At 36.6% G+C, this 27,813-nt stretch overlaps 1 protein-coding gene across 1 annotated transcript; it reads right to left on the reverse strand.

Annotated features, from left to right (window-relative positions):
• Positions 1–20,937: 20,937 nt before the first annotated feature.
• LOC141685998 (uncharacterized) lies at positions 20,938–23,435 on the reverse strand. The gene is made up of 2 exons (XM_074491067.1): positions 22,355–23,435; positions 20,938–21,758 (listed from the first exon to the last, which is right to left on the reverse strand). The coding sequence occupies exons 1-2, from the start codon at positions 23,433–23,435 to the stop codon at positions 20,938–20,940; spliced, it is 1,902 nt and encodes a 633-aa protein (XP_074347168.1).
• Between the last annotated feature and the right edge of the window lie 4,378 nt (positions 23,436–27,813).

Here is a 27,813-nt window from a genome sequence, read left to right on the forward strand (position 1 = left end):
CAACATGACATATCAGGACTTACGGAAATCAGGACTTACTGAAATCAGGACTTACTGGAAGTCAGAACTTAATATCAGAACTTAAGGTCATATCAGAACTTAAGTGTGGGAAGACTTTTAGATAAGGAAAGAAGCTAATTTACAGGAGAGAAGATCTGGACTAAAATAATAGAAGATATGCATGGAAAGAGTTAGAGGACTAGAAGACTTGTAGAAGATATCTGATTGATATATTTTAGGAGACAGAATTCTATTCCATATCAATTAGAATATATCTTGTAACTGTGTACTATATAAACACAGACTTAGGGTTTATACTATATGTGTTATCATTATCGAGAAGATTATACATTGTAACCTAGCAGCTCTTAGTGATATTTGTTCATCACTGAGAGAGAACAACAGTTCATATTGTAACAGAGTTTATTGAATATATTTGATATTTATTACATACTTGTGTTGAAATCAATTTGATTGTATAAACACTGTATTCGACCTCATTCTACAGTGTTGTGTGACCTAACATATTTCTTCATCTTCATCCAATCCATCTGCAGCCCAGTCATTCTCCTGTGTGATGAAAGCCCTTTCCTTATGTTTGAGCAACTCAAAGTATTTCTATTTATAATCAATAGGCTCAAACTTCTTTTTGCTAGAATCAGACTTTCTACATTCACTAGCAAAATGACCCGCCAGGCCATATTTGAAACACTTGAATTTTGACTTATCAACTATGTTTCTGTTTGGCTTAGCTATTCCAAATTCTTCTGGAATTTGAGCTTGGCAAATCTTCTGGATAAGAAAGCTAGATGTTCATCAATATCATCCATGTCATCTTGGCTCAATTGATCTTCATTTTCAGCTACCAGCCCTTTACCCTTGCTTTCACAGACCTTTGATATAGACTCAACAGCTTCCACATTCATCTCTTTTTCCTTCTCTAACTCAGCAACAAGTGTTATGGACCCTCCTTTCTTCCTTCCTTTCTCCATCCTTTCATCTTGCTCTATTTCAAGCTCATAGGTTTTCAGGATGCCATATAGTCTCTCCAAGGTGAACTTCTTGTAATCCTGTGAATTTCTCAATGAGACTGTCATTGGCTTCCACTCCTTTGGAAGAGATCTAAGGAACTTGAGATTAGAGTCTTTTTTTTGATAGACTCTTCCATGCAACTTCAGAGCATTTAATAGCTTTTTAAATCTACTAAATATATCAGTGGGAGACTCACTTTCTTCATAGTGGAAATGCTCATATTGCTGAATTAGTAGCCGCATCTTGTTCTCCCTTACTTGTTTAGTACCATGACAGATAATTTGTATTGTGTCCCAAACTTATTTGGCTGTTTTAGAGTAAATGATGTTATCAAACATATCACCATCAACTCTATTGAACAATATATTCATGGCCTTTTTATCTTTCCTCACTTGCTCAATATCAGGATCTGACCATTCATGCCTAGATTTTGGAACAGATGGCTCATTTCCAGTTGCAGCTCTCATTGGTACATTAGGACTTCTCTCTATGCAGTTCACATAGGCCTCATCTTGGGAAAGAACATGTAAGTGCATCTTCACCTTCCAGTGGTGATAATTATCTTTGTCCAGAAATGGAATTTTAACTCCAACATCCTTTTTGTTCATCTTGTTGTTTGTTGTGATCTTTACACTCTTTGTACTTCAAGAGCTTGCTCTGATACCAATTATTATTCCCTAACAATACAACAAGAATTACAAAAGGGGGGTTGAATGTAATTCTGGCTACCTTTTCAAGATTTTAAAATAGTTCTAACTTAATACATATAACAGTGTTTGATTTGCAATGGTGCGGAATAAAAGAGTAGTAGGAATCAAAACACTAAGTAATAAAACACAAGGCTTTAAAACTTTCTGATGGATTTGAATGTGTCCACCATATATATATAATATATATCAGACTGAGAACTTTGTGAAGCTTTGAATATCTCACAGCTGCTTTACAAGTAGAACAAACAAACTATAGAGAATTCCTTACAGAATACAGCTTGATATGTTTCTCTGAAAAATATATTTGCTTAGTTAATTATTCTGATTGCTACACTTGGTTTTTATATCACCAAGTTTACATGACAATAAGACAAGATAATAAAAACAAAACATATCTAGTCTAACTCCATGCTACTTCACTACTCTATTCCAGCATCTTTGAATATCTTCACATTTGCATGGAAATGGTAATGCTTCTTTGTTCTCAAAATCCTACTTAACAGGCTGCTACATTCCTTTTGCAAACACCTAACGCATGTCACTGTGTTGTCACTGTCAACAGCTATTTTGAATTTGATCATCCGTCGGGAGTCTTGTAGATCATCCGTCGGGAGTCTTTTAGATCATCCGTCGGGGGTCTATCTGCCACTTGACTCTACTTCACTTATACAGAATTACAAGACATCTCATATTTACAATTAGTCAACCTATTCTGCATATCAATCTAGTAGTTAACATGACTTAGATAACCCTATACAATCTACTAGACTGAAATATGTTGTTTGCAGAAATGTGCTACAGTACTTATTTGTTACATAAGCTACATTCTCGATGGATGATCAAATTGTCATCCGTCGGGACTATAAAGTTTATCCGTCAAGACTATATTAGATCATCCGTCGAGAGCTACAAATTTCATTAAGTTAAATCTACTAAGGTGTTTTGTTTAACTTATCATCAAGTTCACAACATATTCCTAACATAATATTTTGGTTAAATCTTATGGAAATTATTGGTCTTGTTTTGTGCCAATTTATTGCGTTTGTTTTGTGCCAATTTATTGGGCTTGTTTTGTGTCAATTTATCGGGCTTGTTTTGTGCCTGTTATTGGGCTTGTTTTGTGCCAATTTTTGGGCTTGATTGTGCCTAACTAATATTTTGGGTAGATTTTATGTTATTATGTATTATATATTTGTATTTTTTTTATAATTTTAATAATCATTTTTTAATATTTTTCTTTGTCTCTTTGGTTTTATTTTCAGGATGGTAAGAGATTAATGGGAGTTCTCATATCAGATTTAAAGCTCAATTATCAACCAAGTTCTCGGATTACAAGATAATATTATAAATATGCGAGATTGCCCGTGTAACTATCAGAGTCTAATTTATACATAGTTTTGTATAATATATTTTTAATGGGTACTCTTTCTCCCCTCCTGAGTTTTTTTCCCACTGGGTTTTACTCTTGAAGGGTTTTAATGTGGACTAGCTGTGAGTTATCTGATCGGACATTGAAGCGATATTGTCTAAGTTTCTGGGAGCACTTGCCTGTTTTCGGTTAGATGATATACTTTGATGAATGAAGGAAACTCTGTCCCTCTGGATTGTATTATTGATGTTTATCAATGGAAATATTTATGTTTCTGCAAAAACAATAATCACGGGTTCTCAATTTTCCATAAATCACATCCAGGTCCATAGTGATAAAGTCAACCATTTCTATGATGGATGTGTTCTTCTGTTCCAACTGGATTGGTTGAGTCAGCATGAACTTCCTGTTTGACTCACGCATCGGATAAATTTTGCCATGAAATTTCAATTCACTTAACATTCTTGGGTATCTCTCCAAGAACGAAGATAGTATTTCTCTGGTCTGTATTTTAAACGCTTCTTATTGAGTTATAAGGTTATCCATTCTACTTTCTTTTACTTCAGCAGTACTTATCGGTCGATTCCACTATTATGAATTAAAGGCTTGTGTCCAAATTAATCAACTTCGTGTCAGTATCCATATATTTGGACGGATCTCTAGGAGTAGATTTTGAAGGAATTCCGACACCGGAAGTGGTTGATCATTCAGGAACTACTTCCATTGGAATATAAGGACCATTCAGTAATATCCCGATGTATAATGGATTTGAAGCTTTCATGAACAACATATTTTTCTTTCATAGGTTGTGATTTTCTCAATCAAATGAGGGAACCTTGATACTTCCAATCCTTTGGCTCTTTAACATCTTGGCGGAATAAAATTATATAAGATTCAAAAATTTTAAGATTGAATTTTTTTGAAAATTAAAAAATTTCAAGAAATATTTTTAAGAACTTGTTTAATTTGGTTTCTTTCTCCGGATCTTGATTTGTATATCAATCAACATACCCTGATATTAATTGTTATTCCCAAAGTATTATAGAAGGGGGGTTGAATACGATACCTACAATTTCTTTCAATTTGTTTTAAGTTCTTCGTCAGATATGCAAAATCAAAAGTGCACAACACAATTCGAGGAATATATTATATTATTAATATAAACCTTGAGGTTGCTACACTCTAATCGATTAAGATTACCTATAATAAATTCAATAGCATGACAGTACAAATACAAGCTTGCTAAATTTAATGCTTTAATGGAGCTCTAGTAAATATTCAGGTTAGTTGCTGGAAAGATAATGAGCAGAGTTAATTCCTTCTGCTCCTTTTGTGTAGTCTTTACAAATTTACAATTATGTGGTTTTATTTCTGCCAAAATAATCATTTGTGCTTCTGTAACAAATAATAACCAAGTGCTTGTACTGGCGCCAAGAGTGATCTAATACCCTTCTAGTTACGCCTAGTGTGGAAGAAATAATGACTTAGAATAATTCCTTCTACTGGCGCCTAGAGGGTAAAGTTCATCCCTTAGAAACACATCTCCTTATGGCGCCTAGAGTGAACAATTCTTGTCTTAGAAATAATTATTCTTATGGTGCATAGAGTGAAGAGTTATTGCCTTGGAAATATTTCTTGTTCTGGCGCCTAGAATGTAAAACTCTTGCTTTGGAAATATTACTTGTTCTGGCACCTAAAGTGTAAAACTCTTGCCTTAGAGATATTTCTTGTTTTGGCACCTAGAGGGAAAGTTTCAACACTTGGAAACTTTTCTTATCTTCTTCAATACAACTCAAATCCCTTTATGATGTGTTGACGCTTAGTGCACTGGTCTGGTTCACAAATGACTAACACTGAATTGGATTCTCTCAAATACTTTGCAGTTCTGAGTTGATACTGCCTATAGTTTACATTATGCTTTACAAGGATGGTGAACCCATTTGGCACCTTCTTCTGTTAAAGTGATGTCTCTTGTCTCTCCCCGAAATATTTTGGGAGCTCTCTCTTAGAAATGATTAACATCGGTGAGTATAGGTCCTCTTGCTTCTCTAGCATATATGTTTATTGCTCTATTTATGTCTCCTGCATAATGAGGTCCTCGAAAAATAGCATGAATGCTTCCTGACTTCACAAACTTGACGTTATCAACTTTTTCTTCTCTTGCCTCTCTTAGGTGCGCCCTAGCCCATACCGATTGGTCGAACGGTCGCCTCGATACATCTTTACTTCTTTGAAAATCCAATCTCCTAGATGTCCTTCCTTGATTAGTTATTCTATTTCATCTATCAAGTGTCTATATTCATGGGTGTTGTTCCTGATAGATTCATGATACTCACAATACCTCTTCTTATCTTTGGTTTGTCATGTAGTTAGAGGATTCGGTCTTCGGAAGATGCTTTTTCCCAAAAAAACGTCATAAATATGCTCGATAGATTCCGCCAAAAGAGTGTAAGCGATGGAATTTTTTTAAAGCTATTCGAGATACTCCAGTCCCTTCCTTCAACTTGATGAACTTTGCGCTCTACGATAGTTAGGGCTAAGAGATATATCTCTCCTTTTCCCGTTCTTCACCTTTACAGTTCCACAAGACTCTATTTTCTTGTTGTCGATTAGTGATTCTTCAACAATCTTAAAGGACTCTGCTTGTTCGTAGAATTCTCTGAGGGTGTTTGGACTTTTTCCTTGAATATGTTTCCAAAAATCCGTTTCTATGCGCAAACCAACAATCAAGAAATTCTTTTGTTAGGTCACACACACACTGTAGAGGGGGTGAATACAGTGTATAGTACACTCAAATCGAACTTTAAGATCTTAAGTAACAGAAAACAAACTTTATTGAAACAATAAACTCTGTTACAGTATGGAACTGTTACCTCTCAGTGATGAACAAATATCACGAGAGCTGCTAGGGTTATAAAGAATAATAACTTCGATAATGATAACACTTATAGTGTAAACCCTATGCCTGTGTTTATATACTATACAGTTACAAGATAATCGCTAATTGATATGGAATATAATTCTGCTTCCTAAAATATATCAATCAGATATCTTTTCTTCCAAGTATTCCATTCTTCACGGAATTCCTTCTTCATGCATATCTCTTCTTATGTTTATCTCAATCTTCTTTCCTTTAATCAGCTACTGTCCTTATCTGATTGTCCTTCAGCACTTAAGTTCTGATATCTATCTTCTGATGATTATCTCCTGATAATATAAGTACTGATATCCTTAAGTCCTGACTTCCAGTATAAGTACTGATCAACAGTTAAGTACTGATTTATCCTGTTCACGTAAGATCTGAAAGCTAAACATAAAACATATTAGCCATGACATTATCAAATATATCTAACAATCTCCCCCAACTTGTAAATTAACAAAATATACAAGTTTCACAGATATTTGATGATGTCAAAAACATTAAGTACAAATGCATGAGAAATAGACTAGATAACTACAACTTACAGTCCTTAAAGTTTTTACCAACTTCAACTTCTGATAACAACTTCAATCTGTATAAATATCATAATTTAAGCAGTTGTAGATCTTCGACTTGGCTTCTTCATTTTCTGATCTCTCTGATGTCAGGAGTTGTTCTGAGATAGTTCTTCAACAAACATTTCTCAGCATATCTTAGTTCATCAATCATTCTCCTTTTAACACCTTTAAACTCTGCAGTATCTTCACCAGTTTGAAAGATTGTAGCTCTGAGATCATTAATCTTTGCTTTTCTTAACTCCTGATCTAGTCTTATGACATAAGCTTTGTCAGATTCAAGATTGAATTCAAGTCCCTTAATACCAAGATACATTCTGATCTGTGCAGTATTAGGCTTCATATCAACAATATCACCATTGTGATCTCTGTACTTTGGAACATATATGCTGTCAGACTTAACAGAATAAAGCCTTTTCTGTCTCTGAATCTGTTCTTTTAAGTAGTTTGCAGCAGTCTCTGTTATTCTGTCATCCACTTGAAGTAAGAAAAGTACATGCTCCAATTCTTCAAAATACTTCAAAGGAATGGCATTTTGTCTTATATGATAAACCCTACCATCTATCATGAAATACAACATGATGTATTCTTTAAAGTAGGTATGGTAAACCATCTGTATAGATTCCAGTTGATTCAATCTCTCAGGAGTTGCTCCAATACCTGGTTCACTCAAGGAAGTTGGATCATTGGTAGTGTTGTGTACTCTTCTTTCATCAGCACTTCCCAATCCAGTTTTATCTCTAGCTTCCTTTCCAGTAACTACTCTTGCTTCAAAACCACTTGCAGTAGTCTTCAAAGATTGAGTCTGTTTTGCTTTAGTGAATCCTGGTAGGAGTGTTTTAGTTCTATTTTCTGATATCAAGTTAACTTGAGCACTGTTAGAGGTTACTTGCTTTTTCTGAATATCAGAACTTACAATTTCTTGACTCTGAACAACTTGAGCCATGTCAGAGGTTGTTTTAAGAACTTTTCTTGTAGTCAGTGCAAGATCATCTTTTCCATCAGTAATTTCTTCTTCCTCAGGAGGTACATAAGGCTTGATAGGTTCACCAACCTTTTCTTTACCCTTGGATCTTGGATCTATCTGTGATTGTGATCTAGCCAAAGTTGCTTCAGTATGTATCCTTTCTTTTATCACAATGCCTTTAGGTTTTGGAAGTAACTTTTTACCAGAAGCTTCAGATTTAGATGTGACTTTCTCTGATTTAAGTCTGGCTTCTTCTTCCTTTAAACTTTCCAAGTCCATCCCTGGATTTTCTTGAAGAAATAATTGTCTTGACATTTCCTCATCAAGATCTAGAAGTTCATCAGAACTTATCCTTTTACCAGCAGCAGAACTTATTCTTTTCCCAGTATCAGAACTTGTTCTGTGACTAGCTTGTCTTGATGTAAACCTTCTACCTTGACTATGACCACTACCCATTCCAGAGGTTCCTTGGTCATCTTTTCCATCATCCTTTCCTTGCAGTGTCTTGTTGGTTTTGCATTTGGACTTAATTACCTTCTCCCCCTTTTTGGCATCAGCAGGTAATAAAAGAGAGATAAGTAGTTCCACTGAGGTCTGGATTTCAGTAAGTTGCGATTGCTGAGAAGCTTGATTTGTCAGAATTTGATCAATCTGAGCTTGTTGCTTCTCTTGAGTTTTCTCAATATAAGCAACCCTGTCAATGGTAGGTTGGAAGAACTTTTTCTTATCAATTTTCCAAACTTGTTCCTGTTTGATAAAGTTCTCCTGAATCTTGTGTAGCTCTTCATGAGTATTGGAATGAAGACCTTGTAGATGTTTAGTACTCAATGCAGTGACTCTAAGCTGGGTTTTAAAATCATTAGAATTTAACATTTCATCAGCTTTAGTCAAGTGCTCAGCAAGATGTAAAGCGTTTGGAACACATGAAACTGAGTTCCATTCCTTAGTCCACTCCTGACCTGCAGGAGTTTCACTCAAAGGTACTGGTGCATCCCTGATAACAAACTCCTTTACCAGTTCAGACTTAGGAAGAGTCGGTGGAGGAGTATGTCCTGAAGGACCTGCTTCATCAGCATCTACAGTTGTAGCAGCTTCACCAGTATCTCCAACATTTGCAGCATCAGAACTTAAAGAATCAGTATCTTCTGTTAAGACAACAGTGTGAGTAGCAATGGAGGCTTCAGCATCCTCTAATTGTTGATCTGATACTAAGTTCTAATCAACAGCCATATCCTGATGCTCACATAAAATCTGATCATCAGCATCTTGATGCAGAGAAGGTGTTGTTGATAACTCTGGAGTTTGAACAGCATCAATAACAGGTGTTGTAGAAGTATTATTTGCTGTTAGAGCTTCTAAGAAAAGTATTGCAGGCACAACCAAGTTCTGAATATCAATTTCAGCACTTGTGCCTGGATCAACAAGAGACACAGATGGTGAGTTAGCCTTGTCAGATACAGCTTCCTGAGATGGAGTGGATGGAGAAGAAGTGACTGGAGCAAATTCCTTGTCTTGTGAGAACAGAGATTCCTGATCCCCTTCCTTAGCTGCTTCCTCCTCATCATCTGAAACTGGCCTTTGTGCCCTCTGTTTCTTGTACTTCCTTGTTGATTTGGATTCCTTGGGAGTTTCAGGAACTATCATACATCTAAGCCTCTTGAGAAGCCTAGAACCCCCTCTACAGTGTGAGTTGCGTTCTCAGCTTCAACCACAACAGGTTCTGAAGAAGGAATCTGTTCCTCAGAATCTGATTCATCTCTCAAAGTAAATCTCCTCCTCTTTTGAGGTGTTTGAGGAACAGTCTTTGTTCTCTTTGGCTTAGAGGATGTAGGCTTCACAGTAGGTGCTGAAGAAGAAGGTTGAGCAGTCTGTGAAGTGGAGAGATAGGATTTGAGATAAGTTCTGAGGGTAGGTTGAGTAGAATGATAGGTAGGTACTGAGGTTGATGGATTTTGGTTATGGTGAGTTGGTTGAACATTTGAGTAAACAGATTTGTAAGTATTAGGATCAGCATTTACCAGAATCTGTTTCACAGACTGAGGAATCTGTAATTGTCTCACCATTGATTTCCTTGTGTCAGCATTTATCAGGTCGTTAAAGTACCTTTTTGCAACCTTAAAAGGTGGGGTTTGAGTGCTGACTAACTGGGGTTCAGCAGTACAATACGTATAAATAAGTTGACAGAATCTAGCAAAATAAACAACATCTCGATCCTCTGTCATCCTATCCCCAATAAAACCAATTATTCCAGTTGCAAAATCAAAATGAGTTTGATGGATAATAGCATACCCTATGTGCTGACTCAGAATTGGGATAGCATCAAAATTTGAACATTTGTTCCCAAAAGCTTTGGTGATGCAATCAAAGAAGAAACTCCATTCTCTTCTAATATTAGCCCGTTTCAACTTTCCAAGTTTCGTCAGACTCTTTTCATATCCCAATTCAGCCATTAACTCCCGAAGGGCTGAGTCCTCTGGAACTGAGAAAGTACAATCCTCGGGAAGATGTAAAGCCCTGCGTACTGTACCAGGAGTGACTACAAAAGATGAATCACCCACTTGGAAGATAATACTGGGAGTTCCACGGTTACCACCATCATCAAAAACGCCAGTCCTCCAGAACCTCAGAACTTGTTGACTTGAAAATAATTCAGGCTGAGTTAAGGCGTACCCAACCTCACTATGTGCAAGAAGATCTTGCACAAAGTGCAATTCAGATGGAGCTTCAGCATGATCAAGAATTGCAGCATAGTTGTTTGGAACAAACTTTGCTCCATCAATGATTAAATCCTTTGGTGCCATGAAAAAATTGAGAATTAAGAATGCCTGATAGTTGTTTGATATAATGTCTGTAGGAAAACAACGGAAAAAGTAAAGTGAAGGAGAGTAAAAGTAAGAAGAGAGAAAAAAGATTAAGAAATTAAAAAGATTACAGAAATCTTCTCTCTGCTGTACTTATACAAAAAAATATTACCGTTGGACACCTGTCAGACATGCAGTAATAACGGATAGTTACTGGGCTCGAGAAAACAGGAATGATTACTTACCCAGTTGCCTTGTTTCAAGGAAAAACCGTTCCTTTAATCAAGAGAAACAGTTTTAATTCAAAATTTAAACCGTTAGCACTGATTGAATTATTTTTCACTGCAACATTAATATTCTGAAAATAAATCATGTTAAAAATGACCGAGATAATTTCGATGAATAAGTGCTGACAGAGAATCAGAACTTAAATAAAAGCACAATTTAAATGGTCATCAGAATATCAATCAGGATTTATCAACACAAGATAAAATAACTCAGAGACAAAATCTTGAAGTAAAAACAATTTTCATTAATATATCAAGTCAATACATTTATGAAATGGAAATGACATCAGTACTTATACAAGATTTTCCCTAAGCTTCTAATCCTAACGTCAACAGCTTTAGTCCTAGCTAAGAAGCCTGACAAAGCTGATGATGAAGAAGAAGAGGAAGAAGACAAGATTAAGTCATCTTCCTCTTCCTATCTTCGATGAACAAGATGGCGAGTCGTATGATTCGCTCTTGCTGACGGATAGCTTCCCGCCTTTCCTCCTCCAATCGCTCCAGATGGCGATGGTAATCCATATAGAAGAATAGAAGGTGAGTCAGCACCTCCTGTGGGACAGAATCCCAGATCTCCTCAGGAATGGCTGTTACATGCCACTCCTGCTGCCAATCGGCACAACTTAGCTCCATTGTGAAGGTTTGGTTGTTCAAAAACATGTTGTATCAAACTATTATGTTTTTGATAGAAGAAGGAGGATAAGTGTGTGAGAAGAATGTGATGGAAAAACTGATGTGAAGTGGTTGCTTATATAGGCAAGAGAATGCCAAGAGACGCAAAGATATTTAATGCTGACAGGTAGAATTAATTCTACCTCGTCTCCCTAGACTTTGAAAAAGAATAACAGTCATTGGAAAGAGGAAGCATGGTCTAGACCGCACAAAACACAAGAAACAGTGGTCTGTTCAAGTACAAATACCATTAATCCTAATCACAGTGACTATTAATCTTCCACTTCAACATATTCGAGTACAAACTGAGACTGTTATCAAATTTTATTCAAAGATAAGCCAAGTAAAGGATTAGACTGAGAAATCAGAACTTAGACCTATACCAGAACTTAACAGTCATCAGAACATAATTTCTTAACTCGAAAAAGGAATGCCTATCTTAGTAAATACTCATACAAGTTCTGAGTTATGGACGTCAGTACTTAATCATCAGAACGTTGAACTTAGAACTTGTCCTCAGAATTTGTGCAATAATGACACATTGACTGTTTTATCTAAAATAATATAGACCACCACAGAAATTTTCATCATTCAGATGGAGTGATTAGTGTGTGCATTAAGCTAAAAACAGACAAAGAGTAAAGTCTGATTCACTGCAGTACATCTTAGAAATAAGGCATAACTAAAATTTTGCTAAAGATCTGTCATTGTCTTGAAACTGACTGAAGAATGAGTTTATGCTTGAGTCCACCTCAACTATTTTGTGCTAATTTTATGCATCTTTTGAAATTCTATTTTACAGTGGCTTCTCAGTGTAAGTGAGTCACGACTGTTTATCAGAATCTATGCTATTTTCAGAGTATTTCTCCAGTAATCATAGAGTGTGAAAAGTCACCAAGAAAATATTTTGCTTTTCTGATGCATATTTACTTAATACCAGCAATGCACTTGGGTCGTCCCTTCCACATTTTTACTCTAGATCTCAAAGGAGTACCTGATTTTAATCTTTGATCTTTTTGCTTTTGCTTTTGATAAGAGTGGTCTATCAGCACTTAGTACATTCAGCAGTTTTACTAGTATCAGAACTTAACAGATGAGTAGCATTATTCTAATTTGTGACTTAGTAATAAGATATACAAAGTGAACTTAACTAAGCTCAATTATCAGAATTTGCTAGTGTCATAAGTTTTCCACTGAAATAATTACTTCTTTCATGGAATCATTTGTTTATTGAAGACTGCTAGGTCAGTATCTAGCACAGTTATCCTCATAGGATTGAATAGGTACTAGAACAGACATATCACTTATCAGAGTTTAGAAACATATATCAGATAATAGTCAGTACTTAAAGACATTTATCAATTAAGCACAGAATACACAATGAGATGAATTCTGTAAATACTGAGCATAAAGTCTGATAACACAGAACAAGTCTAAGCAGATTTAGAGAAGGAACCTGAAACCATTCCAAGTTCATTTACCAATCTTGTAAAAGTAGCTTCACATAATGGTTTTGTGAAGATATCTGCCAACTGTTGATCTGTGGGAACAAAATGCAATTCCACTGTACCTTCATCCACATGTTCCCTGATGAAGTGGTACCTGATGCTGATGTGCTTTGTCATTGAGTGTTGAACTGGATTACCTGTCATAGCAATAGCACTTTAATTATCACAGTAAATAGGGATTTTGAAATATGTTAACCCATAATCCAGTAACTGATTCTTCATCCAAAGAATCTGTGCACAACAGCTTCCTGCAGCAATATACTCTGCTTATGCAGTTGATGTGGAAATTGACTTTTATTTCTTGCTGTACCAAGAAACCAATCTGCCTTCAAGAAATTGGCAGCTTCCACTTGTGTTTTTCCTGTCAATTTTGCAACCTGCAAAATCTGCATCTGAGTAACCTATTAGTTTAAAATCTGATTCTCTAAGATACCATAATCCCAGAGCAGCTGTTCCTTTAAGATACTTAAAGATTCTTTTTACAGCTGTTAAGTGAGGTTCTCTTGGATCTGCTTGAAATCTTGCACAAAGACAGGTAACATACATGATATCAGGTCTACTAGCAGTTAGATAGAGTAGAGAGCCAATCATACCTCTGTAGTCAGTAATATCTACTGATTTACCGGTATCCTTATCCAGTTTTGTTGCAGTGGCCATTGGAGTGGATGCAATTGAACAATCTTACATTCCAAATTTCTTTAGCAAGTTTCTGGTGTACTTGGTTTGACAAATAAAAGTGCCTTCCTCATTCTGCTTGACTCTAAGGCCCAGAAAATAGCTAAGTTCCCCCATCATACTCATCTGATATCTTGACTGCATAAGTTTGGCAAACTTCTTGCAAAGTTTGTCATTTGTAGATCCAAAAATGATATCATCAACATAAATCTGGACCAGAAGTAAGTCCTTTCCATGGTTGAGGTAGAACAGTGTTTTGTCTATTGTCCCTCTGTTGAATCCACTTTCCAGAAGAAACTGAGCTAAAGTCTCATACCATGCTCTAGGAGCTTGCTTAAGTCCATAAAGTGCTTTGTCAAGTCTGTAGACATAATCTGGATGTTTGGTATCTACAAAACCTGGAGGTTGTTCAACATATACCTCTTCCTCCAATTCTCCATTGAGAAAAGCACTTTTCACATCCATTTGAAAGACAGTAAACTTTTTGTGAGCAGCATAAGCCAAAAATATCCTTATGGCTTCTCACCTAGCAACTGGTGCAAATGTTTCATCATAATCAATTCCCTCCTGTTGAGAATATCCTTTTGCAACCAGCCTTGCCTTATTCCTTGTAATTATGCCATCACTGTCAGTTTTATTTCTGAATACCCACTTTGTACCAACAACAGATCTATTCTTTGGTCTTGGTACTAGGGTCCAGACTTTGTTTCTTTCAAATTCATTCAACTCTTCCTGCATTGCTTGCACCCAATCAACATCTTGAAGAGCTTCTTCCACTTTCTTTGGCTCGGTCTGAGAGAGAAAAAATTGTAAAGACACTCATTTGAAGTACCTGTTCCAGTTCTGACACCTGCATCAGGATTTCCAATTATCAAATCAGGTGTATGCGATTTTGTCCACTTCCTTGCAGATGGAAGGTTTTCTCTAGAACTGGATGCTCCCCCATGATCCATGCTATCTTCATTTTCATTTTCTGATGCTCCCCCTGAAACTATGCTTTCTGAGTTGGATTCTTCAGTATTTAGATTTTCAGTACTATCAGAACTTGGCTTATCAGAACTTGACGAATCAGAACTTGAAGAGCCAGATGCATGTTCGAATGTTTCTTGAGATGTGGTAGGATTTTGAGTATGCTCCCCCTGCATAGGAACATCTTCATTTAACGTAGTCACCACAGTTTCAATAACATCAGAGTTTAATCCATCAGAGTTTGCAGTATCAGGACTTAGACTGTTAGGATTTTCAGTATCAGAATATGAGTCTTCATTTTCAAATCTCAGCTGATCATGGTCAACGAAATCTTTAAGACCAGTGATCTTCTTGTCATCAAAAGAGACATTGATAGATTCCATGACCACTTTTGTTCTCAAATTATAGACTCTGAAGGCTTTTGTGGAAAGTGGATATCCAACAAAGATTCCTTCATCAGCTTTTAGATCAAACTTTGATAGCTGTTCAGGATGAGTCTTGAGAACAAAACACTTGCATCCAAATACATGAAAATATTTCAGATTTGGCTTCTTTTTCTTCACCATCTCATATGGTGTTTTTCCATGCTTGTTAATGAGTGTTGCATTTTGAGTAAAACAAGCACTCTGCACAGCTTCAGCCCAGAAATAGGTTGGAAGCTTTGCTTCTTCAAGCATTGTACGTGCAGCTTCAACGAGAGTTCTATTCTTCCTTTCAACAACTCCATTTTGCTGTGGAGTTCCAGGAGCAGAAAATTCCTGCTTTATTCCATGGCTTTTGCAGAACTCTTCCATTATCAAATTCTTGAACTCAGTGCCATTATCACTCCTTAAAATTTTCACAGAATCTTTGACCATTTTATCCAGCTGTTTGACATGATCAATCAAGATAGATGCAGTTTCACTTTTTGTGTGCAAGAAATACACCCATGTGTATCTGGTGAACTCATCCACTATGACCAACGCATACTTCTTCTTTGCAATAGACATGACATTTACTGGATAAAATAGATCAACATGTATAAGATGATAAGGCTCAAGAATTGATGATTCAGTCTTGCTCTTGAATGAAGATTTTCTTTGTTTGGCTTTCTGACATGAATCACAAAGACCATCAGGAGCAAATACTGTGTTTGGCAATCCTCTCACAAGATCTTTCTTGACAAGTTCATTTATATGAGAGAGTTTTTTATGCCAATTCCAGCTTTCTTCAATTGATGCTCTACTTAGCAGACAGATTGCAGAGCCATCAGTACTTATTGAAAGCTTAGCTTCATAAATGTTACCACGTCTGAATCCTTTCAGAACAACTTTGCCTTTAGATTTACTCACAACTTCACAGTGTTCTTCAAAGAAATCAACATGATAACCTCTGTCACAGATTTGACTTATACTCAGTAGGTTGTGTTTAAGTCCTGAGACCAGAGCTACTTCTTTAATGATGACATTCCCAAGATTGATATTGCCATATCCCAATGTTTTTCCAATGTTGCCATCTCCATAAGAAACACTTGGGCCAACTTTCTCCACAAAGTCTGATAGCAGGGCCTTATTTCCAGTCATATGTCCTGAACATCCAGTGTCCAGAACTAGAATATTTTTCCTGTTGCCCTGCAATCAGAAAGACCACTAATTATTAGTTTTAAGGACCCAGACTTGCTTGGATCCTTTGGCCTTATTAAGTTTGTTAACATTTGCAACAGATTTAGCATCAGAGTTTATGTTAACATTTTTCTTATCAGAATTTACATTATCAGACTTTGAATCAGAATTTACACTAGAAGGAACAATGGAAACTTTCTTCAAAGAAGGTTTTATTTGATAATAATCATAGTACAAACTATGATATTCCTTACAAGTATAAATGGAATGCCATAAACTACCATAATGAAAACAAGGATTTTGTGGTTTGTATCTAACTGACTGACTCTTAACTCCTGATTTTGAAGGTAAGGAGTTAATATTCTTATTTTTCCTACAAAAAGAAGCCAGATGGTTAGAACTTCCACAGTTATGACATGTTTTCCTAGGAGCATCAGGAACAGGTTTATAATCATTGCTTTTATTCACACCTTCCTTTCCATTCCTATTTTTCCTAGGTGATTTTACCTTGTTTGCATTCTTGACATCTTTCAGCTTATGGTTAAGCTGCTTCTTTGTCATTAAGCCTATGTTTACTTCAGCTGTCTTTTCCTGTTTTAGTTTGTCAGAAGTTAATTCCTCTTTAACTTCTAATTTCTCATTATCAGACTTTACAGTTACAAACTTAACAGGTTTTAGCTTTGGCTTTTGCTTAACAACAGGCTTAATTTCTTCAGTTCCTTTATCATTCTTATTCTCTCCATAACCTAAGCCCTCTTTCCAATTTTCACTACTTAGCAAATTTTGAGTTGTTCTGCCAGAGTTAGTCCAAGTCCTGATTATCTCTCTTTCCTTTTCTAACTCAGTTTTTAGAGATTCATTCATTTTTAGCACTTCATCCCTAACATAAAAAGCATCATCTCTATCCTTCTGAGTTTGATGGAATATAACTAACTCTTTTTCTAAGAAATCATTTCTTTTCTTAAAAGCAAGATTTTCAGAAGTTAATCTTTCACATGTTAAGGTTTGATCTCTATAACTAACAAACATGGTTTTAAGATATCTTCTCAACTCATTAATATCATCAGTATGAAAAGCATAAGTAGTCTGAGGTACCTTTGTTTCAGCAGCTTCAGAACTGCTCTCAGCACTTTCTTTATCAGCATTTGCCATCAATGCATAGTTCTCCTCACTTTCAGAGTCTGAAGTGTCTGTCCAACTTTTCTGCTTTGTGACAAGAGCCTTGCCTCTGTCACCCTTTACCTTCTTGCAGTCAGGAGATATGTGGCCTTTCTCACCACAGTTATAGCATTTAACATTGGTGTAATCTCCTCTGTCAGACTTTCCTCCTCTGCCTTTAGATCTTCTGAAATTCTTCTTATCAGAACTTATGCTTTTTCTGGAAAACTTCTTTCCCTTCCTGAACTTTCTGTATGCAATCTTGGTGATTCCTTTCACCATAAGAGCACACAGCTTCATCATCTCCTCATCAGCATCGGTCTCAGGCAAGCTTTCAGAATCTGAGTCATCATCACTCTCAGAACTTGATGACTCAGTATCAGACTTTATGAAAAGAGCTTTACCCTTGTCTTTCTTTGAGGAAGCTGCCTTGAGGAATTCTTCTTCAGCCTTAAGAGCGACTGTCCTTGACTTTCCTCCTTTCCTCTTGCTTCTTTGTTCCATCTCCAGCTCATGAGTCTTGAGCATTCCATAGATTTCGTCAAGAGTTGTTTCATCAAGATTGTAGTTGTCTCTTATTGTCGTTGCCTTCAAATCCCAGCATTCAGGAAGAGCTAACAGGAACTTAAGGTTTGAATCTTCAAGATCATACTCTTTATCAACCAATGACAAATCATTCAAAAGTTTGACAAATCTATCATATAAATCATTCAATGACTCATTAGTCTTTGAGTCAAAGTGTTCATACTCTTGAGTGAGTATTGTCTTCCTGTTCTTCTTAATTGTGTCAGTTCCCTGACACCTTGTTTCCAGAGCATCCCATATCTCCTTAGCAGTCTTGCAGTTGATTACCCTGTTTGACATTACATTATCAATGGCACTATGCAGTAAGTGTCGTACCTTAGCATCCTTAGCAATTGATGCTATGTCTTCAGCAGTATAATCACTCTTCTCCTTTGGTACGGTCATTGCTGCTTCACCTGCAACTGCAACAGCGAGTTTGGTTGGTTTGTGAGGACCTTCCTTGATTCTATCCAGGTATTCTGGATCTGTTGCTTCCAGGAACATGGTCATCCTTACCTTCCATATGGGATATTCAGATGGTCTCAGTATGGGGACTCTGATGGTCTCATACCGACTCTGAATTAGTGTCTTTGGTGGTTCCTCAGTTGTGGTAGGCTTAGTTGGAGTTTCTGTGTCCGACATGATTGTGTTTGGATCTTTAACTGTATGTAAGTTAACAGATAGGCTCTGATACCAATTGTTAGGTCACACGCACACACACTGTAGAGGGGGTGAATACAGTGTATAGTACACTCAAATCGAACTTTAAGATCTTAAGTAACAGAAAACAAACTTTATTGAAACAATAAACTCTGTTACAGTATGGAACTGTTACCTCTCAGTGATGAACAAATATCACGAGAGCTGCTAGGGTTATAAAGAATAATAACTTCGATAATGATAACACTTATAGTGTAAACCCTATGCCTGTGTTTATATACTATACAGTTACAAGATAATCGCTAATTGATATGGAATATAATTCTGCTTCCTAAAATATATCAATCATATATCTTTTCTTCCAAGTATTCCATTCTTCACGGAATTCCTTCTTCATGCATATCTCTTCTTATGTTTATCTCGATCTTCTTTCCTTTAATCAGCTATTGTCCTTATCTGATTGTCCTTCAGCACTTAAGTTCTGATATCTATCTTCTGATGATTATCTCCTGATAATATAAGTACTGATATCCTTAAGTCCTGACTTCCAGTATAAGTACTGATCAACAGTTAAGTACTGATTTATCCTGTTCACGTAAGATCTGAAAGCTAAACATCTTTAAAGTCTCATCGATGGCTCCCCTCACTCCTGATGCTTCGATGTTGAATCTTTTAAAATAGGTTTGCAAGATCTTCCCTTCTCTTTATCTCACATTAGCCAGAACAGTCACCGGTGGGGTGTATTTCATGGCGGATTGAAATTGAGTTAATAACATCACTTTCATCTACTCCCATGATGCAATTACTTTCGGTGCAAACTTTTGAAACCAATGTTGAGCAATATCTCTGAAAGTCGACACCAATAGCTTGCATCTCGCTAAATCTTGCACTCAGTATACGTCCATCTCAATATTAAACCTTCCCAAGAACTCTACCGGATCAGAATATTTATTAAAGCGCAATTTATATATGGCACTCTTATATCCTACATGTAAGGGTGTTTCCCTGACTGCTGAAGTAAATTGCGACATAGTTTGTGCATATACCATGGCCTTCCCACCATCCAAGTATGACAATAGCTTTCTCAAGTCATCCACGTTGACATTTCCTATTCCAGGAATATTCTAAATATTTGGTTGTGGAAAGAAAACATGTATTGCTATCGGCTGAGTTTGGGGCTGCACAATAACTTGTGGTTGTGGCGGCATGATGACTTGTGGTTGCGTTGGTGCAACATCTGGCGGTTGTGGAGGTACCACTATTTGCGATTGTGGTCGTGCATAATTTTGAACATAGATCCTTTAACTATTTTCTGACCCATAATGTTCCTTTTGTGGCCCCAAATCTCGATCAACTGACCACGTGAGATTCTTTCACTGTAATATCCGGGATATATTGTATAATTATTTTAATCAATTAATAAATATTATTTATTTATTCTGTGAATATTTTGTGAATTATTTGTTAAGTGGTGTATGTGTTTGGATATTTAAATATGATAAAATTTGAATATTTTAATTTTATATGTCCAAAATAAAGTATAGATAATTGTCATATTTTTTCTATTAATTTTTATGTTGTTATATGATTTTATAAAAGATCTATGGATTTAATAAATTATTTTTCCTAGTATTTATAAACTATTTTTTATAATCAAGAACCAACCGACTTCAACCGTTTTTACGTTTTTACAACCCGAAAGTCTCGGGAAAACTCCTTCCTAACCCAATTGCAATATTCTGAGCATTTTCCATGTATTGACTTTTTCGATCCGGAGTACGATTTTCACCGTGCGTGTCCCGACGCAAAATTTTCGATATAATATTCGTTTCGGTAAATCGATAAATCCGTACTTTCGAGAAACGGGACTTTTTTTTGGTAAGCCGATATATTATAAAGAAAGAAGGAGAATTTACAGGATGCTCTAAAAGGGCTTAGAGAAATCTATCTATAGACAATCTAAGACCTAGTTTGAAGATAGAAAGCAAAAAAGGCCTAAACAAACTAAACAAAGTAAACTGTACACCCTTGTTTCATAAACCAAACTGTACCTCGGAGTCTGGCATTAAGGTCATGAAGAATGCCAGCAAGTAAATGGGATGGTCGAGAAATGCCTTTGCCATGAGCTCTGGAGTTACGTTCTCTCCAAATGTGATAGCAGAGAATTTGGAGAGATAGCAGAGCCACCAACCTGTGCCTGACATTATGAATATGTCCCCAAGCTTGTAAGAGATCCTTCGAGGAAGCATAATGCACATGAAGTTGGAAACGATCCCCAAGCTGTCTGAGAATAAAAGAAGTGTATGTGCATGTCATGAATAAATGGTCACTAGATTCCAGGCCTCCTATACACCGATAACAGTGAGTATCTATTTGCAGACCAAAGTTTGCCAGCCGCAGCAGAGTTGGTAGTCGTCCCCGGCATAACAACCACTCAAGGTGAGCAAATCTGTTGAACGTAACCTTATGTCAGACGAACTTGTACCATGTTACTGCTGAATTCCTGAAGCGGATTGAATCCCAGATATGCCTAGTCTTAATCTTGCAGAGATCGAACTCCCCCCACTGGATTTTATCTTCCTTCTCAAGGTCGAAAGCAGGTCTGTCAAAAGTTTGGAGCCAATGTCTAAGACGAGGATCAATGTGATGGATCCTCTGGTTGATTTCTAGAATGCACCAAGCTCCAGTGCTAATCAAATGTTCAACAGAAGTGTGGGCTGCTAGCTTTAACTGGGAAATAGCTAGGTCCTTCTTTGAGGTTACCAAACAAGTATTATTCCACCACGGAGCAAACCAAAAGGAAAAGGCCTTGCCATTACCCATCTTGAAAATCAAGTGCTGTCTTGCAATATCCCGTAGCTTGAGGACTTTGCACCAGATCCAAGAACAGTCTGTTGGAATTTTCATAGTCCAAAAGATTTTGTTATGGAACGCTGTTTTGAGAATCCATTGAACCCATAGAGATTTATGCTTAAAGACAATTCTGCATAAGAGCAGCAGAATTTGAGCTCGATTCCAGTCAACTGCGTTTTTTAATCCCAGGCCTCCTACCTCTTTAGGGGCACAAAGATTTTCCCAGCTAACTTTAGCTCCTCCTGTCTTGGTTATATCTCCTTTCCAAATGAACCGAGTTAGGATGCGTTGGATAGCTTTGTGAGTAGTACCTGGCAGAATTAAATGCTTCGACCAATAAGCTTGAATGGACAGAAGAACAGCTCTGGTTAGTTGTACTCTTGAGACTGAAGATAGAAACCGTATCGTCTGTGAGGTAATTTTAGCTGTGATGCGCTCTATAAGAGGAATAAAGTCGTTAATAGAGAGTTTTGAAGAGCTAAGAGGAACTCCCAAGAATTTGACCGGGAGAGTACCATGCGTAACAGCAAAGTTGACCTCAAACTAGCTTTGGACTTCTTCATTGCAGTTATAGAAGAAAACCGTACTCTTGTGAAGGCTTGGGGATAGACCATTGAACACGGCGAAATTGTGAATACAAGACATAAGATGATTGATAGAGTGCTTGTCACCATGGGAAAATAATAGAACATCATCTGCAAAGAGCAGATGAGTAATTTGCATCCTTTTACATTTCCAGTGATATTGGAAGTTTGAAGGAGTTATAGCAAGCATGCAAGAAAGCATGTTCATCCCAATTACGAACAAATAAGGGGACACCGGGTCTCCTTGGCGAAGCCCTTTAGCACCTTTAAAATAACCTTGCAGAGTCCTATTAACTTTCACCGAGAAGCGAGTAGTTGAAATACAAGCGAAGATCCAACTTAGAAACTTAGGGGGAAATCTTAGCCTTTTAAGAGCTGGCATGATAAATCCCAGCTAATGGAGTCAAAGGCCTTATGGAGGTCAATTTTTAAAGCACACTTAGGATTACCAGAGTCACGGTTGTATCCTCGAAAGAGTTCTTGAGCCATTAAGATGTTATCTGAAATAGATCTACTGGAAATGAAAGCTGACTGAGAATCATTCACCAGATGTGGCATTAAAGCTTTCATTCTATTAGCTATGATCTTGGATATGCATTTATACATAATTGAGCATAAAGAAATTGGCCTAAACTCTTTCATGCTAACTGGGTTACTGACCTTGGGAATTAAAGCTATAGAAGTGGAATTGACACCCAGATGCATGTTGGAAGTTGCAAAAAAATGTTGAACTGCCTTGCAGAAATCTGGACCAATAATTTCCAAATCTTCCAAAAAGACCTCTGCTGTAAACCCATCTGGACCAGGGGATTTATTGCGAGGCATGGCTTTGAGCGTTGCCAGAATAATTTCCCCAATGACTGGTTGCTCTAAAGATGCAGCTTGGGCTTTCGTGATGACATTACACTCTAGGTGTTCAAAGTCATTATGAGTAACCGGAGAGCGATAGCCTAAAGAGTTAGAGAAAAAGTCAACTGCTACTTGAGAGACATTCTTGTGGCCAAAGACAACAGTCCCATCTGCATTTTGGAGAGCCAAAATTTTATTAGTATTCCAATTGGCCTTGGTTTGATTAAAGAAATAGCTGTTGTTACCATCCCCAAGCTCCAACCATTGAGATCTAGAGTTTTGGTGAAGTAAAGACTCCTCTGTTGATAAAGCATCTTCCAGGAGTTTAACTGCTTCCCACTCCTTAATGAGAAGCTGATCATCGAGATGATTATACTTAAGTAGATCTTGAATGTCATGAATAGTAGCTCGAGCTGAGTGAACCAGAGTATGGAAATTACCATGAGCTTTATTGAGCTTTACCAGCTCTCCTTTAACCAACTTAAGTTTCTTACAAAAAATACCCATAGGATCACCATGACAAGTAGTGTTCCACGCACTCTGAACAAGGTTGAGAAAACTTGGGAGAGAAGACATGTAGTTGAAGAATTGAAAAGGTTTAGGTAACCTATCCAGAACCATAGGAACTGTTAGAAATAATTGATTATGATCCATGATACCTCTAGGTTTTACCTCGACCATGCTCTCTGTATCAGTAGAGAACCAAAAGCTTGTTGGAATAATCTTAAATTTAGTTATTAATTATTTGTTTATTTAATTATTAGATATTTAGCAATAGATTAATTATTAGAGAAAAATATTATTTTAGAATTGTTTAGTAGTGGGGTAGTGGAGTTATGGAGTAAATTATGGACATGTAATTTACCCATTAATTAGTAGTGGTTAGTTTTAGTAATAGTTAGTTTTAATATGTTTGTAAAGTCTATATAATGGCTAGTTTACCTTGAGTTTTAGAAGAAGAAAAAAAAACAACAAATATAGCAGTATAAGTTCTCTGCAAAAAAAATGTAGGTGTCTTTTTCTCTAAGTTTTTCCAACATGGCATCAGAGCTATATGTTCTAGGGCTTGTGAGACTCTTATAAAAATACATACATTTATATATATATATATATATTAAGTATTTATCTGAGATTTCAAATGGCATTAAAAATTTCTCCATATATATTTAGTGAAATATCAAGATGAAATGGTACGTGGAAAAAGAAAAGAGAAGCAAGAATAAAAATGAAGGAGGAACATGAGCGGTGGAAATAATGAGAAAGATATCATGACACAAGAGGCCATGAAAGAAATTTTATTTTAGAGTTGTGGAGAGAAAGTGCTCCAAAGTGTTTTTGGAGAGAAAGTGCTCCAAAGTGTTTTTGATGAGATAGTGCATCAAAATTGATGGTGGTGAGAAGTGCATCACAGGCGAAGAGAAAGTGCTTCGTAAATTTAAGATTATGGGGGTGAATGTTGGAATAATCTTAAATTTAGTTATTAATTATTTGTTTATTTAATTATTAGATATTTAGCAATAGATTAATTATTAGAGAAAAATATTATTTTAGAATTGTTTAGTAGTGGGGTAGTGGAGTTATGGAGTAAATTATGGACATGTAATTTACCCATTAATTAGTAGTGGTTAGTTTTAGTAATAGTTAGTTTTAATATGTTTGTAAAGCCTATATAATGGCTAGTTTACCTTGAGTTTTAGAAGAAGAAAAGAAAACAAGAAATATAGCAGTATAAGTTCTCTGCAAAAAAAATGTAGGTGTCTTTTTCTCTAAGTTTTTCCAACAAAGCTGTTACCAAACACTCGATCCAGACGTTCATAGATAGGAGATCCATGTCTCTTGTTAGTCCAGGTAAACAGAGGACCAACAGTAGCTATATTACCAAGCCCTGCAGAAATAAGACATTCCTTGAATTCTTGCATGTCTGTGGTCCAATGTTCACGGCCACCCGAAATATCAGATAAGCTAGAGACACAATTAAAGTCTTCTGAAACACACCATGGAGCAGAGATACTAGTACTGAAATCGCTTAGGGCAAGCAACTCTTTCCAGAGGGGAGTTCGATGCCGAGGTTTATTATGAGCATAAATAAAGGTGGCCACAAAGTGTATCTGCTTTTCGATGAAAGTAACCAGGCAAGTTATCTGTTGAGCAGATTTCGAGTGAACTGTAAGGTGCCAAATATTGGGGTCCCAGCCCACCCAGATTCTACCATTATCATGGTGCTCGTAGTTAAAAATCTAGTCCCATTTCCTATTAATCTTTTTTGCAATACCAGAAGAGTTATCAACTTTCACTTTGGTTTCTACACAACACATAAAACTCAAATGATTTGAATTGACAAAATTTAGAACCTCTTGTTGGTGAGGTTCCTTATTTAAGCCCCTGACATTCCAGGTGGCTAAATTCATTGAAAAGAGACAGAGGGGGTTGGCGGAAGCCCTGCCAACCGAGCACTTTTTTTTCTAGGTGTCTTTGAGTTGTTACGATTAGTACTCGCATTAACATTCACCCCATTCTTGTTTTTCCTTTTCTTTGTGGGGGAAGTAAGGGTCTTCAAGAGTTGTTCTTGGTCTTCCCGCTGAAATACCATGGAGGACTTCGAAGGCATTGTTGACGTTGTCATTAAGTTCCGAAATCGGAGCGGCTTCCAGAGTATCAAAGTTATCCAAAGTCATCATTGGCTAGAATGCTATTGACTAGTGCCTCCTGCTCAATCTGGTCTTCGTCTAAGACCACCTCACATCGAAATAGATGACCCACAGTGTATGGAACCATTTCTCTGTAAGTTAGGTAATCTTCTGCACACTCTTGATCTGTATTTACCTGATTAAACTATTATATTATCTTCTCGTAATACGTGTAACCAAAGCGCTGAGACCAAGTCTGTATTTACAAAATGTATAGATTTGGATAATTATCCTAAAACCGGTACCGTTTTGGATCTATTTTATTAAATAAACGTAATATTTTATATCCGGTATGATCCAACGGGTACCAATATTCCGTAAATATAATAGCCTTTACCATATTTTATTTTGTACGGAAAATCATTTGCAGTCAGTTAAATATATATATTGTCAGAGAAAAATAGTATATTCATAATAGTTTCTGAAAATCAAACCCTAATTTCAAAGCGTTACCAAAGTCCGATTAGAAAGCTTGAGTAACCAAAATGAAGGTTTTGAAGAGTACTTTCAAATTCCAGGACTTTTTTTCTGGAGAAACAACTGGTATTTTTCTATATATTTTTTTAATTTTGAATTATTTTGAATTAAATTATGAATTTGTGTTTGAGATGTTGTTTGTATGATTTGATGCTTGCATGTTGTAGATCTTTTATTCTTGATCATTTTGGTATATTATATGACTGATTTGGAGTTCAATAACATGTTAAAATTGATGTTCGATTTTCGAAATTACGAATTAGGGTTTGTATGAACTATGAATATTTTCAATTGAATTTAGGCTTTTCTGCCTTAGGGTTTCAGTTGTTTTTGATGATTGCATCGTGTTCCTGGTAGAATTTGCAATCGATTCATGTATATAGGTTAATAATAGACGATTCCTGGATCGACCAAATCGAAGAAAATAAAACTCGCCGGCGAGAGCGAGTTTCTTGTTCATTTTCCGGCCAAATTTATGAATGATTATGTGTTATGATTGCATGTACAAATTCCAGATAGTTAGTAGTTTGGGGGTTCTCCAACGAAAGATCCTAACAAGCATATCCGAATGATCATTATGATTCAGCAATTATGATTTTAAATGTTCTGCTCTAATGCAGATGTCAGTTTTATATCAAAAAGACCCTATATATGTCATAATGATCTTGCTGAGCATTTCTTTCGCTCATACTTGCCTGTTTTCAAATTTAACCTCCAGTGAGGATTAGCTTGCGATAGTTAGCTGCGTAATTTGAGGAAGCAAAGAAGAAGCTTTTGGAAGGTGGTTGGTCCAGGGTTTGCGGACTAGTGTAAGTTTTATTGTGTAAAGTTATTTATATTAGATTATATTATAGTTGTATATTTTATTTGGGCCTAGTATACTTCATTTCGAAGTTATACTAGTGAGTTTAATTTTGAGATTGAGATTTATTGAAAAGATTGTTAAAAGAAAGTGGAAAATTAATTTGTGGAATTTGGATATCATGTTTCTAGAACTGTAATCTTAAAAGATCTTGGATTAGTTTGGGGTCTTTTATGCTAAATATCTTCCGCTGGCATTTGTTTATTGATTAAACAGGTTAATTTGGATTGAAGTTTCATAGTGACGACCAAATCCTCTGACCCCGGATTTGGGGGCGTTACACTTGACTTGCTCTTTAGCTTCCTTCCTGCCTGGCACTTCAGTATCGCTGGGAAGTGTGCCAGGTTGACGATTGAGCAAGGCATTGGCTATTTGCCCAATTTGATTTTCCAAGGTTTTGATAAAAATTGCCTGACTTTTGCACAACAGCTTTAGCTCCTCAAAATCAGCATTAGAAGGTGGAGCAGCACCTCCTTTTTGAGGATATGATTGCCTTTGAGCATATTGCTGAGGTTGCTGGAATCCAGGTGGATTGAACTGTATACTTACAGCTTGCTGATATGGTTGCTGAACATCATTCTGATTATTGCTCTAGTTGAAATTGGGATGATTTCTGTTATTAGGATGATAAGTAGCGGGCACTGGCTGCTGCGGTCGCTGAAAATTGTTCACATACTGAACAGATTCATTAACAAGAGAACACGAATCTGTAGCATGAGAGCCTGCACAAAGCTCACAGACCATAGCTATTTGATTGAATCCATAGCTGGCTAAAGAATCGACTTTCATAGACAGCGCCTTGAGCTGCGCTGCAATAGCTGTAGCTGCATCGACTTTCAAAATACCTGCTACCTTCCCAGGAATCATCCTTTGAGTTGGGTTTTGATACTCGTTTGCAGCCATAGTTTCAATGAGATTATAGGCCTCAGTATAGCTCTTGGCCCACAAGGCACCTCCAGAAGCTGCATCGAGCATGGGTCGAGATTGGACCCCCAAACCATTATAGAAACCAGTGATCACCATCCAGTCAGGC

The sequence above is a fragment of the Apium graveolens genome, chromosome 2 (genome assembly GCF_009905375.1).
Source record: "Apium graveolens cultivar Ventura chromosome 2, ASM990537v1, whole genome shotgun sequence".
NCBI classification, from domain to species: domain Eukaryota; kingdom Viridiplantae; phylum Streptophyta; class Magnoliopsida; order Apiales; family Apiaceae; genus Apium; species Apium graveolens.

Bases quoted from the DNA above. Each gene is read 5' to 3' on its own strand.
- LOC141685998 (XM_074491067.1), bottom strand. From the start codon at position 23,435: ATGGTCGAGGTAAAACCTAGAGGTATCATGGATCATAATCAATTATTT. The intron at 21,759-22,354 runs GTAATCCTAAGT...TTCCTCTTATAG, and splicing joins AGGATACAACCGTGACTCTG to AGCGCATCACAGCTAAAATT.